The sequence below is a fragment of the Melanaphis sacchari genome, unplaced genomic scaffold (assembly GCF_002803265.2).
Source record: "Melanaphis sacchari strain LSU unplaced genomic scaffold, SCAv2.0 Contig254_pilon_pilon, whole genome shotgun sequence".
Taxonomy (NCBI): domain Eukaryota; kingdom Metazoa; phylum Arthropoda; class Insecta; order Hemiptera; family Aphididae; genus Melanaphis; species Melanaphis sacchari.
The window spans coordinates 16,037-32,213 of record NW_020271128.1 but is presented as its reverse complement, the minus strand read 5'-3'; the positions used below and the strand labels follow the sequence as shown (position 1 = coordinate 32,213).

The window sequence follows — 16,177 nt, the reverse complement described above, 5'->3', positions numbered from 1 at the left end:
TTACTGTAAATACTAAATAGTAATAACTATCAGATTCATATAGTGTAATCAATTATATTATTACGATATTATAATAAAAAATCGTCGTTACTCTTTCGATAAAAATAAAGTTCACAATTATATTATTATACCGCTCTAATATTATTTCATTATTTAGTATTTTGATTATATTATATATTATAGGATAAGTATCGAAAATTAAAGAATATGTAATGGTTGGAATACAAGTTATAATAATAAATTTGCTTTAATCCACATTTTACGTTAAAATATCTGTAGTATACTCAGATTTTTTTTTTAAACTAGAATAGGTAGATATAACGCTTATTATTTTAACAAGATAAGTGAAATGTTAGGAAGTAAATTACAAATCCACTAAACTTAAATTCAAATTCTCTAAAATATAAAAATAAAGTTTTATTCATTATTTTATTATTTATATCGACATTTTGAAAACAATATTTAATTTGTATTATAAGTATTGGTTGGCATTAAAAGATTAATGTATTGTATTGCAGATTTCACTAAAAAATGTAATTATAAGCAACTCATTATTTCAAGAATAAAGTTTTAAAATTTTTTATCATATTATAACCCAATATAATTCCAAATTGTATTTTTCTATTACTTGTCGTTTTATTAATTCGTAAATTTCTATCCATAATAATATACAGTTCAATTGGAAATACATAAATAAAATATTTTTATGTATATTTATACAAAAATCGAATGGGTAGTATTAAGTTAACTGCCTACTCGTAATTATAAAGTTCAAAGTTGAGATGTACGTGCAACTAATCTAAGCATCTTTGCATTTATTTTTTTGATTGTTAATAAAATATCTTGAAATCGTTGTGGAATAGCCTACATTCCAACATATTAGGTTGTTCTAATAGAAATTCAAAAATATGAAAAATATATACATGATACGACATAGATACAGTTTATATTTATAAGTGTTTGAAGTTCAAATTTTAATAAAATTCGTATATTGATTTGTAATTAAAAATGTATAAAAGTTTTAATTTTATAATAGATTGATTGCCTCGAAAATGAAAATCAAGATTTTTCATAGGTTTTTTTTAGAAAAATAAAAATCTCAAAAATATAAATTATTTTTTTTTTTTAAACATTTTAAGTTAAAATTTAGATAAAATTAAATATTGTTAAAAAAGATTTACAATTTTAATTATTTTTATATAATTAAAAAAAAAAAAGATTAAAGAATTGAATATTTTCATCTCTTCCTATATTATTATTTAATATAAAAAATGAAGAACCTAAACGTGTTACCGTACGACAGTATATTAGTTGTTAACTTATAAAAAAAATAATAATTTAAGAGCGCCTAGTATTATGATAATTACTAACTAATAGTAGGTATGCAATTTGTTTTTATCAATTATTAGTTTAATATAGGTATCGTTATATCAATAGACAATCACATTTTGTATACAAATAATTCAAGTTTATTATGATAACGTATTGTTAGATATATAGTTTTATAGTTTTTTTCCCCTAAGAATTGTTTCTCATATTTAATAATTTATCATTGAATTGAAATTTTAAATTTAGCACACTCATTACAGTGATCTATTCAATGCTAAGATACAGTTAAGGTGAATAGGTACCTTCTAAATAGCAAAGTGACTTTGACGGATATTTATTTTTATTTGTCATTTAGTAAATGTTGGAATGGACCATTTATAAATTCAATCCTGTAAATATAATTCAGTTTTAATAAAAATTTCAATTATTAACTCAGTCAATCAAATATAATGAAACTTTTATACATCACAGTTATAATATAAATTTAAATTTTAAACTCGGCGTAGAGTGTTTTTGATACATTTTTGTTTTGTATGACTGTATTTAATTTATAGGTGATAAAAGTATGCTCAAAATAAATAAATAAATACATAAAATAATGAATACCTACCTACATTATCTATGGTATTTTACACTAATAATTTTATAATTTAACAATTTATACATTTTAAAATAAAACACAGTTTTTAACTACAGTATAGAATTAGTAAAATCAGAATGGAAATTGGTAATAAAATATACAGCTCTTACAGCCGCCTAAAAATACGGGTATGGACCAACAAATTGATAGAGCCTATTCGTGTTAACCTAAAATATAGTATGAAATATTATCAATACAATATTTTTTAGATATTAAACTATAAAATTATCTTTTACTTGTATCGCAAAACATAACATTACATTTTTTGATTTGCTTGTAAAAAATCTTCGATAAAATCATTTATCATGCAAAAATTCAGATAAATTAAATAATACAGAAATAATATAAAACATTTTTTTGTTTGCTATCTGTGGCATCTGATAAGTCCTTTTAATATGGCAGATTAAAATTTGGGTGGCCAGAGTTTCCATTTTAACGTACCTAATCTATTCTGTACCTACAATGTATGATACATATACCTAATTATTCTCATAACCAACATATTAAATTGAAAAAATCAACTATTTCTAAAGTCTATGATGAAAATCGTAAGATGTCCTTATTTTGGCGTTCTCTGGAGAATGGTAAATAATTTTTAAAATGAAACTGTTTGTATTTAGTTTACATGTATAATAAGCAGCTTTGAAAAAAAATCCTCTAATGGTTACATAATTTGATTATCCTCAATGCATATAATGTCAATGATGTTTATATATGATCATCACATTGTATAATATTACATAATAGGTATCCGATAAAAATACACGTTTATTATTAATTATTATCATTATCGTATTGTTTGAAGATTATTGATTAGTTTTGACGGTTTTTTTATTTATGCGCAGATGGTGGCGGTGGTATCAAACCCGTTTATCCACAAATATTCAACCTTGCATCCCGGGCCGTGGTGACAGCGAACGCAACCTGTGGCGAGACGGAAAACGGACCGGAAGTGTACTGCAGATTCGGCTCTGCGGGACAGCAATGTGGAGTTTGCGACGCCCGGTCCGGTGACCCAGCCAAGACACACGGCCCAGCCAACGCAGTGGACAACGCCACGACGGGCACATGGTGGCAGAGCCCGTCTTTGCACAACGGAGATCAGTATCAGTACGTGACGTTCACGATCGACCTGGGACAGGTGAGAAAAAGTGGTGGCTACAAATTATATTTTAAAAAATGTGACGCTAAATCTTTGTTTCCGAAAATATCTAACTTTATGGCCCTTAGACCATAGCCCCTCAATTCGAAACTTTATGCAGGACGTTTTCAAATACGTCTTAAATAAAATAACTAGTCATTCTATAGTATACTTAGCAGAAAATGCACTAGCCATACGTTTATTAAAAGTGCCTATGTTTATATAACCGAGTGTAAAATTATGGGTTATTATTAACTATTTATGGTTATGTTAAAGTTGATAAATTTATAATAATAAAATAAAAAAAAAATCATAATTTGTCATTATATTTTTGTATTGATAAAACGTGATAACATTACTACTATAAGTTTTTAATGAATGAATAAATAAATGAATAAGATTGCAGAACAGTTCGAAGGAGATTTTTCTAATAAAATAAACTTGCAAGAATATGAAAAACAATTTAAAATGAAAAGCTGTCTCGATATTTATGATTTAAATTTTTTTTTTTTTTTTGGTCAAAAAAGTTATTTTAAAAATCAACTTAACTTTAATATGATAACAGCAATAATAGAATGTCCCGGGAAAAGCATTAACATTTCATTGTTTTGTAACATTTTTTACTAACTGTTTCTATTATTGTGTGCGTGTATTTTTGAGATAAATAATCCGTATAAAAGATAATATATTTGATGACATTTACAAAAATCAAGATACAAGTATTATACCTCTTATTTACTAATTCAAAAGTGTAAGAACTATTAGACACTGTAGAAATGGTGAATCGATACTGATAAAAATTATCTAAACATGTATTTTCAATTAAAACAATTAATATACCAATATAATTTCAAAATTGACTGTATATCCTAATATGTATAATTATATGAGTATATATATATATATATATATATATATTGTAAGTCTTGAAAAACGTTTAAGTTAAACTTTATTTAAACAAAATTGTTACTACATTTTATTTAAACCAAAATGTTTGAAAAACTTTAGCCTTGTAATATTAAACGTTATGGCTTGTTTATAAAAGGTGTGTATTTTAGATCATGGATAAATGGATCTTTATACAGCCAATAATGACTGCAATTATAACTTAAAAAGACAACTGTCTATACTAATTTGCCAAAACTATTTACAGCTTTGAATCTCAACTACAATTTATGTCTAATTAAATATGCTATAAATAAATATATGAGAATATAAATATATACAAAACATAAAAAGACAATTTATTCATAAACGTTAGTATACTATTAAAAAAAAAAAAATTACTTAAAAATTATATAATTAATTAATATAATAATTTATTTACCAAAATAGGTTAATAGTTTGTACTCCATTATTTTACTGTTTAATTATTATGTATGTAACTAATATTATAATATTATTTTATAACATTATAGTATCATATTAAAGAATAATATTAGAAAAATATTGATAAGTATAATCAATTTTTAGTTAGTTATATTTAATCCTTAATTTATAATTAGACAATAAACAAAATATTAAATTATTTAGCTAGGATTTTTAAATTATTATAATAATTAAACCATATAAAATATATCGATAGGAACTTTACTAATATTAGGTAGTATCAAAAACACACAATAAATAAAATTGATAAAATTTAAAATCAAATAAAACAAAATTTCTTGAGTTACATAATAACTATATAGTGCATATATAAATTATATTATATACCTATATTAACATTTAATATTTTTGTTATATTATATTATTTAAAATTACATAGATTGGCGTGCGCTGATGGTTTTGTAAATATGCGGCACAATGTTTTATTGTACACAATTTAGGTCGAAAAGAAAGTATCATATCTAGAAATATTTTTCATAAAATTTGACCAAGAAAAGTTTACATTGACATCAATGTCATCAAACTATAAACTTGAATAGGTAGTAATTTGTGGTAGTAGCATACAGCACAGAATAGATTCATTGATTACTAGTTTTAAAATGAGATCAATAATCTTTTATGTGTCTGTAGATCGTATAGATATTAGTGTTGTAATTATCCATGGTGCAGGACACTAAGAAAACTGTCTAATTATCATTTTACTATTATTGTGATGAAAATATTGGTTTTTCTTGTAAAAGAATTTTCAGGGAAAGCCAGGAAATTGAAGTCTGAAGATCTTGTAAGATGCCTTTATTTATATAAAATTTATTCATTTAATATACGGATAGGCAATTCTTTTATCAAACAATATTCATTATCTCAAATTCCATCAAAGATTTTAAAATATATTTTTTTTACATAATTTCCAGTCAAAATAAAACAATATTTTTTTAGATATCTTTTATCGTTATATTTTTAAAGTTTTTTTTTTAATTTTTGAACGATTATAAAGATTTTTAGAAAAAATAATAATACAATTATTTTTCTGAATAATTTTCACAGTATTTCGATGAATAAAAATTTAAATTTGGACGAGTAACAATAAGATAAAAGTATTCAAAATTTAGTGAGCGGAGTGAAGAGGTACGGGAATAATCGCAAATTATTGGTCTACTACTCCGCTTACCTAAACTTTAAATACTAGTAACTTATAAACTACTTGTCTGAATTTTAATTTCATGTATTCAATTGCATTAAAAAATATTCTGCTTCAAAATATAAATTTAAAATTGTATATTGTCATTCAAAAAAGTAAAAAAAAAATAATAAATTATAATGATAAAAAATATTTTAAAAATCATAATATAATTTAAAATAAGAAGTGTTGCTTGATAAATAATTCACTCAGTATATCTTACAAATTGTCTTATTTAACTTTTATTTATAATTTATTTCTTATACACTATAAACTATAAACAACTATTTCGTCGATATATATTTTAACGTATTTTAAAGACAAGAAAAAAATAGTGTAACTCACAGTTACTATGAATCCAGACGAATGTGGTCAATTACTTGGTTGTGAGCCAGCAAATAGTAAGAGTTAATGGTAATAGTTATCCAAAGTGTTGAGTTCCACCAAGAAATTTAATACTAGACGATTTAATTGTAAAACTTTTGCCCCTGCGTAATTTTAACTTTCAGACAATTGGAAATAAACCTATTAGTATAAATGCTGAAGACATATTTTTTCCAAATCAATTATTAAACAGTAGTTAGATGAAGATATTTAAGTGATAAACACGATGAGCTTTATTTTAAACGAAATAATAGAATGCACCGCCACTAAAATAAACACTGTACTTTGAAGATGTTATATATTTGAGATTTTTATAAAAGTAATAAACGTATTGGTTTTACAATAACCTATGTTTTTTTTTGTCTATTGTCTCAGTGAAAATACTTAGAGTTCAAAATTGACAGTGTTTTCTGGTAAAAAATTAGTTCTTCTTGGTATTTGTTGGTAGATCAAAATTCAAAAACTCCCAATAGTTTTCAAAATAATCGAGAATAGACACCAAACCAAGGTAGGAAATTTGATGGTTTGTCACTCTATATTCTAACTATATTTTATGATATTTTTATACTGCTACTATAAAAAAATTGCAATATTTATTATGATAGTAAATATAAATATATCATACGTCATTTTCATTTATTACCTTTTGAATTATTTTCTAATTACCGTAAAACACTGATATGATTGAGGTATAAATAGGCAGTAGTTTTAAGTTAATCTAAATATTTTTAAAATTGAATTATGTAAACTATATAGTAAATAACATATATTATAAGCATTAATAAAACGTTTCAAGTTCCTATAAATTTATTTTTTGAATTAAAGCAAAATAACAAACTTTTGTTGAGTATCAATTTTATCTATAAACAAAAAAAAAAAAAAAAAAATGTGAATTTGTATGTTCAAAATTTTATGGTTTCTGCTAAAATAACTTTTAATTAATTTTCAAGCCTTAGAAAAATGTATACATTTTTAACAAACAATTATTTTGTACATTTTCGTGATTTTGACATTTTATCTATCATTTCATTTTTAAATTGTATTAACACCCATCCATTAAAATTTCTGAGCACGCTCTTCACTCTGATATTTAGATAAGTCTAAAAATCTTTCAATATATCGCAGTATGACATAATAATAAGGTTTGAAGTTTTTTGGAATTATTAAACTACCATTTTCAATACTAAACTTTGAAGAATATTACCAGCTGTGGAAGAAGTTTCATAACTCGAAGTTAAGTTGTATACATTTTAAAACAATAAATAATGCAATATCTTCCGTTCATATAGCATTTTATATTTTGTTTATACAGTGGGTTAACACTGTTAATAGTATAGAATTTATGAAATATTTTCATATAAACGTGTTAAATAAAGATAAATAAGTAATATAAAACACAATATTTATTACATTTGATTAATTTATTGTCATTAGGCTATTAAATCTTAACTAAAATAATGTAATTAAATGGTATGATAATATACTCACAGTTATAACACGTTATATAAATAGTTATCATAAATACTTTTTTCCTGATGAAGAAAATAGTGTGATAATTACATATAATGTTCCATTAATTATAAAAATAAATGGATAACATACTCGTAATTACGTATTTCTTCGGTATTATTTACCTACATAAGTACTAAGTACCTATTACCTACATTATCCTTCTTTTTTTTTTACATGGAAAAGCTGCAGCACAAGTAATATCGAAACAGGTGCGTTTTGATTTGTTTTATATATTATTTGAATAGAATTTAGTATATAATTATTTTTAGTTAAAAAAAAAAAAAAAAAAAACATTTACCTGTACTATTTTATTATTCGTACAATTTTAAAATAAGTTACATTGGCACAATTATAGTGATGTCCAATTATGTTGTACCGGGAGAAATTAACGTTTGAATGTGATTAGAAGAATCACAATCATATTCCTACGTAAACGAACAAATGTATATTCTGTTTACATTATGGCGTAGTTTAAATTAAATTGATATTTATAATACTAAAGAAAAATAATAATTTAAGTTGAAAAAGAAACATATAAATAAAACTATGTTTTATTCACTTTGAGAAATATTATATTAGAAGCAATTGAAAAAATAAATTCATGACCGACAATACAATATTACAATTGTTTACATCTTTATCGTTGTTTGTTATTATTATTATTGTTATTATTATTATTATTATTATTATTATTATTATGTTTAATGTAGTTATGTGGGTACATAGGCTCTCTTTTGCCATATTCTTTAGTGTCTATCCTTTCGATCAGTCTTTCTGTAATAATAATACAAATAAAAATAAACATAAAAAAAAAACAAACAAACAAACGACCTAAAACAAATCACGTTGCCAATGCGATAACGTCGAAATTGAAAAATTCTGTAAACGTCAACTGCACAAGAAAAGGATTTACCATTAGTCATTCTCGACCGTTGATGTTTCGCCCCTCGACCATCTCACAAACATAATTTTTACATTTGTCTGTATCTGCCAACCATTTGGTGGTATACTAGGTAATATAACCTATACCTAAATATCCCTAAATATATAATATATTCATGTCGATTCTCCATGTATGAATCTTATTTAAATTCTTTACAGCTGCGATATCTAGCCACAGCTGTCGTCGCCATCATCAGCAAACGGTCAATCTGTCGTGTTTATTTGCTTTTTTTACTGTCATTGAGATGAAAGACAATGTTATCTGAGTTTTCAATCATCTGTCTGTTATTGAATAATTTTATTTTCCATAAAATCTAGCCCAATACGTTCAAGAGAACGTGATATAAGTATTTATCTATCTAATAAGAACATTTACCAACAACATAGAAAAATAAATTTGAATTAATCAATACTTATTTTAATAAATATATTTTTATTGTTCAATGATTTATAACTACATTTACTGTACAAATAAACAAATAAAAAAAAAAATATATAACACTATTAAAAAATACTTAACTAAATTATATGCACATATAAAAAAAGTATTTTAGATAAAACATCTGAGGTGGTTGGAAAAATCTATGGGGTAACAAGTGGAGTGAGATAAATACGTTATAATGTATTTAATAATTATACGTATATATATATAAAAAAAAAATGCTAAACAAATAATTAATTGTTTTTAATTATAAAATACCTATGATTTATCAGTATATTATTAATTAGTTTTTTTCCTAATGTCAAATTTGATTTATTTAACATCAATATTAAAGCACTTTGTATTGATTAATGTAATTAATTTATTATACATGGTAAATTTTGAATTATTTTTTATTATTGTTGATTTTATCTTTAATCTAGGTAATCTACTAATAGAGTTATTTTGTTCAATATAACTACATATCATATTCATACTATTTTATTTGTATAATCTTAGTTGTTCACTAGACAATATTTTATAAAAAGCAGTTTTCATTATCTCAAAAATATCGTTGTTTCAAATTTGAAGTAATGCTTAAACACTAATATTAATTTAGAAGCCATAATTTTTATTTCACTTAGTATATTGCTTTATTGGCGATTTTACACTGAGACAGGATAATATGCGGTTATCACGTTTTCTTAAATCACACATCAGGTACTCAGATTACATAATATTAGGTACACCTATATTATGAACTATACCGTGGCGTTAAGTTCATAAAAACATTGTAAAATCACTGAAACCCAAAAAATATTTATTGATTTACTTAGACCCATTCACCCACCTACCTAGAATTAATGTGATGATCAAAATGATTATATTATCTACGTGTAGTAGAATTTCCCTATAAACATATTGCAATTATCATAATGCTTATTTATGCAATATTTTATACGGTTAAAATTTTTAAGCAATGATGCAGTATTTTGTGGTTATCTAGATTTCTCTGATGTATGCATCCGACAATGATTTTGCTTTGAAAACGAGGGGCAATTCTTAAGGAATTCATAGGAGCGCAAAGTCGTTTAGTGATATTTATTTTATTCCATTCTGTATATTTTTCATTACGCTGAATAACATAATACATCGATCTGCAACTAAATAAATAAATGTATATATATATATATATATATATGAGTATATTGTAAATCAGCAAAAAAAAAAATATATATATATATTATCAACGCAAAAAATGTTACCTAAATGTGGTATATTTTGAAAATTAATAAATAAAAATATACCATTATAACAAAAATAACAATAATATTACATCCATTATTTTTTTTAACAAAGCCCCATTTTATTTAACAGTTTATTGTGAAGGTATTTATTAATTTTTTTCAATTAAATTGTTGATGACTGGTATTTTTGTTCTGTGAATAATTTTTCATTATTATTAAAAAAAAAAAAACACTAAATAGTACTTATAATGTTTTATGAAATGCTATTTATTGATTGAAAGTTTGTAGGTAGACAATTTTAACACAATATATAATAATATTGTCTAATGTAGTAAATTAAAAAAAAAATACATTATAATCCAAGATGTACTTTTTTATTATTAAAAAAAAAAATAAGCTTATAGAGAAATATAAGATAACCAACTTTATTTGGGTCATTATATTTAGCGGTTCAATAAAAATATATTTGATTTTTTAACTATTAATCGTTAAAGGCACAGATAATATGATTTATTGACTGACAATTAAATTCACAAAAAAAAATGTATAGCCCATATTTATATCGATCTTTTGTCGAAATTCTCGATCGAATGGAAATACCGCTTTCTAAAGGCTATTGAAAGGTTCATACCAGTAACCGGCTTTTTAAGTCTATAGAATCGAAATTCTGGCCGGCTTATAAGTTATAACTCTAAGTAAACATGAAGTTTAAACGAGTAAGCAAATAAAACTTTTAATATTAATATAAACTAAATCATTTTAATTAAGTGTGCAACATAAAAAAAATAAATAAATATGAAAAATATGCATGTTTAACTATAGTGTTAACTATATTATAAATTAAGTTAAAATAATAATAGCACCAAGAAGTTATACATCAAAACGACACTAGAATTACATATTGTCAGATGTTTTAAAACTTTAATTAATATCATTGATTATTATTATACTCAATTATTTAACTTGTTAAAGAATATTTAAAACTATTCAATTAAAGAGTAATATAATAGTGAATATTCTATCTTTCAATGATAAAATATAGTGTACTATATGTGTCTAGTATATTTCGTCACTGTAATTTTTTTTTTAAATTTAAATTCAGTGACATATTATCATAAGTTATGATTCATAACTTACAAAGAATGGTACCAGGTGGAGACGAATAGATAGCCAAAATTACAAAGCATATTTCGTTATACATTTATTTCACTTTATTATAAATTAAACGGTTGATTGAATATTTTTTATAGAAAACTTATAAACATATTGGATTATTTTGAAAATGTTATTAAGTGTATAGTAAAATATACGTAAAAATTTCAAATCCCTATGAATAATATGTTTGAATTTCAGTAAAATAACTAAAACTGTTATTTTCCATTTAAATAACCGATTCCATGAATTTTTGAACATAAAAATTCTATAAAAATTTGCACTCATATATTTTTAAATTATTTTACCCAAAATGAATATTTTACATACTTAATTTGAAAAAAAAAACCTAAGACAGTCAAATTTGTTCATGTATATACAAATAAATAGCACAAGGACAAAAATGTTTAGAAAATTATGTTATATAATAATATAGTAAATATTAATATAAATATTAAGTGAAAAATTTAAGTCAACAATAGGTTATTATTGTGTTGCAAAAACAAAAAAAAAAAATCGATAAAGTCAATAATTTATTTTGCGTGAAAATTCCACTTTTACTTACGGTTTTTTTTCCCCTCGTTATATTGAAAATTACTGAAAATTTTCGTTTTGACCTCTTAAAAATTATTAATTAGATCATATATTAGAAACTACACACATAGTTAAAGATCAAAGTGTTTTTTTTTTTTTACTTACTCTTAAACATGTATAAAATAAATACACACTTAATGTTGCAAAATAAATATATTCATCATCTAACACAAAATCTAAAATTGAACACAAAATTAACCTATTAATATGTAATATTGATTTTACAACTTTCTAATAATTACACTTAAACAATATAAAAATTACTATTCAATTATTTTAAGAATAATTTTTTTTAAGTTTATTGTATTTATTGTACAAATTTGTTTCAAATTATTTAAATCTATAAATATAAAAATTAATTTATATGAAATTTTATTTTATTTTTTTATTGTAAGTATTTACTGAATCTATTAACAAAATGTTGAAAACATAAAATTTTGATTACTTCATAGTTAAATGTATTTTGAATTCTGTCACAAAAGTTAGGTAGGTATTATTTTTTTTCTTTAATCAAAACGTAGAGTCTTCGTATACTGATTTTTACCATTATTAATTTGGTTTTATTTCAGAAACATAAATATTTAAAACGGAAAAACAAAATACGAGAGTAAATTAAATATTTGAAAGCCAATGTGGTTATCATTTAAATTTTTTAACGAAAATCTGAGAATAAAACTTAGTCCCTTGATCGGTCACATATGCAAAATTATGAGTTTAAACTATTTGAAAACATTTCTAACTATACAATAATTTATAAAACATTTTACGATTTAAACACGTGGTATGCTTATTGTTATAGATTTATCAAGTGTCGTACATTATAATGAAATTTGGTATTTCATCAAGACCTGGCAATTGGATTCTTGAGAGGTCAATTGACGGTGGCGTAAAATACACACCGTGGCAGTATTTCGCCATCAATGGCGAAGAATGTCTTCAGAAATATAACATTCAACAAACGTTCAACAAGGACAAAATAGTGCAAATCTATCGAAATGCAACATGCATTTCGTCATTTTCACGTTTCAAACCCCACGAAAACGCTGAAGTAAAATAATAACACTTTACATAAATTATAATATTAATTATAAATATTTAAATAAATGATTATTCAACAGATACATATCAATTTGCTAAAAGGACACAACAGCATGAACTTATCGTCTACTGAAATTTTAGACTTTTCTGCGGCCCAACACATACGACTAAGAATGCAAAAAATAATTTTACCTAACGACAAGATGGCAATGCTGGACAATTCATTTAAACGAAAACTGTTTTATTCAATTAAAGATATATTTATTGGGGGTAGATGCATTTGTAATGGACATGCAAAAAAATGCAAGCAAATGTCAGAGAATGTTGTAAGTTTTACCTATTTAGTTTTTGTTACTGATTTGTGTTCCAATAAATTATTGAAAATATAAATTTTAATTTTCAAAAAGTTAATTCTTAAATCATTAAATCATTATTTTTTGACATTTTTTCTGTATCTAAATTATAATATACCAACATGGCTACATACTGACCAGTAGGACACAGTCTACAGTAATAAACAACTATGTTGTATAATATTTATAATTTGATTTTTATCAATAACTTTCACAATTTTATTAATAATTTATTAGGAGCCGAGTTGTGAATGCCTTCATAACACTTGTGGCCCAAATTGTGACAGATGTTGTCCGATGTTCAATCAGCGTCCGTGGAAATCAGGTCCGGTGATGTGCGAGAAATGTCAATGTCACGGCCATGCTACCGAGTGTCAATACGACCCGATTGTTGACGAAGAGAAGTCTAGTCTGGACATCTACGGAACATATTCAGGTGGTGGAATTTGTATAAACTGTACAGTAAGTATATACGTTGTTTCGGGACGTTGAATCCATAAATATAGGAACCCGCTATTTATTGCTTATAAATAGAGTTAGGATGTTGATGACTTTTGCGTTTTTTTCCTTTTATTTTGTACAATGCTATCCTTGCTAAAAATTTATTTCATACTCTCTTGATGCAGAATATTCTAATTTAATTTTGCATTTTTTTGCTTTTTTTGCATTTTTAGCTATAAATGCATTTTTTTGTTTTTTAACGTCATTTTTTTAAGATTTTAAGTCATTTTTTCATCTTTTAGGGCATTTTTTGTACTTTTTATACAATTTGGGGCATTTTTCACAAATTATAGATTTTAGGGCAAATGTTACACAAAATATGTTACGCAAATATTTTTAATAAAATTTTTTTTTATTTATATTTTACTTTTTAATTTATTTTTAATATTGAAATTTATTTATAAATTATTTAAATGCTTTTACTATCACACCCATTATTATACCCATATCTCTAATAAAAATTATTATTTATAAATAAGTTTTTTAACTTACTTAATTAGTATTTTAGATAACTTTTAAGGTTATTTTTTGAAGTTTTTAGAGCATTTTTGTGTGGTTTTTAGGTCATCAACATCTTAACTCTACTTATAAATATTTATATAAATTAAAAACCTAAACTGTTATAGAAACATACAATGGGTACGAATTGCGAAGTGTGTGAGATCGGTTGGTATCGACCAATAAACGTTGAACCCGACGATCCTGTACCATGTTTGTCATGTGAATGTCATCCTGACGGGTCCGATGGCAACGTGTGTATTCCCGATAAAGAAACCGTAAGTGTTTACTGGTTTTACTCTTCACAGTTAAATGTTTTAGGTCTGAATAGAATAATGTGTAATTTTCAACTAATTTTATTTTACTTGAAGGGAATTGCACTATGTAACTGTTTGAAAGGGTATGGTGGTGCAAAATGTAATGAATGTGCACCTGGTTACAATGGATTTCCTAACTGTAAGCCATGCGCTTGTGATGAACGTGGAATTAAAAAAGCGCCTCTATCCTGTGAAAGTCGATGCGATTGCAAAGTATTATTATTAGACCCGTCTTAGCTTTTAAGTATAAGCTATGTATTAAATATATATGATATTAATTTAGGAACATGTAACGGGAGATAATTGTGAAAAATGTAAAACTGGATATTTTAATTTACAATCCTCGAACCCAAACGGCTGTGAGAAATGTTTTTGCTCAGGCGTGTCGTCTATATGCAAAGCTGCTACAAATTTAAAAGCAACTAGGGTAATTTGATATTTTGATCATTTGTCAAACCATTTAAACTATATATGTGTAAAAGATGTACTTTGAATAAACTATTTTAATCACGTGTGAAATTTACATGTAATTCCGTATTTTAGATTAACGAAACCGAAGGATGGTTAATAACTGATTTAAAATTAACTAAAACCATATTTCCATCAACGGACTCAAGTATAGGAATCGCGTCAATAAGCAGTTTTGATATACCAGTTGACGTAGATAACTTTTATTGGCTATCTCCTAGTCAGTTCACTGGTAATAAACTCTCTTCTTACGGTTCAAGTTTATACTTCAGTATTTCATGGGTCATAATGCGAGGCGATTCTAGCGGCAAACAAATGCTTGATCCAGATGTAATAATTATAGTAAGTTCTACAAAAACCTTATTTATTGAACTTCTAAAGCATGAATACCTAATATTTGTTTTTTATATATTAATTTAATGTATTTGTGTATTTTTAGGCAAAGGAAAATATTCTTATCGCGTACGGTGGCAAAAATTTGAGATCTTCCAACAATATTTCTGGTAACGTGAATTTAACTGAAAATGATTGGTTTTATATGACAAGGGATCTTAAAAATCTTGAAACACCTATTGATAACACTGAAGTGTCACGTGACGAATTTTTATCGATCTTATCTGATATTAAGCATATACTTATCAAAGCAAAGTATCACACTAATCAAGTAGAATCAAAGTGTGTAATAATATACATAATAATATGTATTATGTTAACCGCATTAAAAATTGTAATCAATCTTTAAATTGATTTCAGTTTGATAAATGCGTACATGGATATAGGAGATACGAATGGAAGTGGACAAATTATTAATGGAATAGAAAGTTGTACATGTCCAATAGGGTATTCAGGGCTGTCGTGTGAAACCTGTGACTATGGTTATGTAAAACAAATTGATCCGTTTTCTACAAATATAATTTGTAAAAAGTGCAACTGTCACAACCATTCACCAGAGTGTGACCAAATTTCTAGTCATTGTTCGGTAAAAAAATTAATGTTATTACTATGTATATTTACACTCAACTGTTAAAACTTATGATAATAAATATATAATATATATACACTATTGTATCATAG

At 24.6% G+C, this 16,177-nt stretch overlaps 1 protein-coding gene across 1 annotated transcript in view; it reads left to right on the top strand.

The window, feature by feature from the left end:
* LOC112595097 (laminin subunit alpha-1) overlaps positions 1-16,177 on the top strand; it is a 50,487-nt gene that overhangs the window by 22,101 nt on the left and 12,209 nt on the right. Inside the window, exons 2-11 of the mRNA XM_025340188.1 lie at positions 2,815-3,110; positions 12,728-12,976; positions 13,047-13,292; positions 13,557-13,781; positions 14,447-14,596; positions 14,690-14,848; positions 14,919-15,062; positions 15,179-15,445; positions 15,543-15,778; positions 15,857-16,082. Coding sequence (XP_025195973.1) covers positions 2,815-3,110; positions 12,728-12,976; positions 13,047-13,292; positions 13,557-13,781; positions 14,447-14,596; positions 14,690-14,848; positions 14,919-15,062; positions 15,179-15,445; positions 15,543-15,778; positions 15,857-16,082 — 2,198 coding nt within the window. The remainder of the gene's footprint in view (positions 1-2,814; positions 3,111-12,727; positions 12,977-13,046; positions 13,293-13,556; positions 13,782-14,446; positions 14,597-14,689; positions 14,849-14,918; positions 15,063-15,178; positions 15,446-15,542; positions 15,779-15,856; positions 16,083-16,177) is intronic.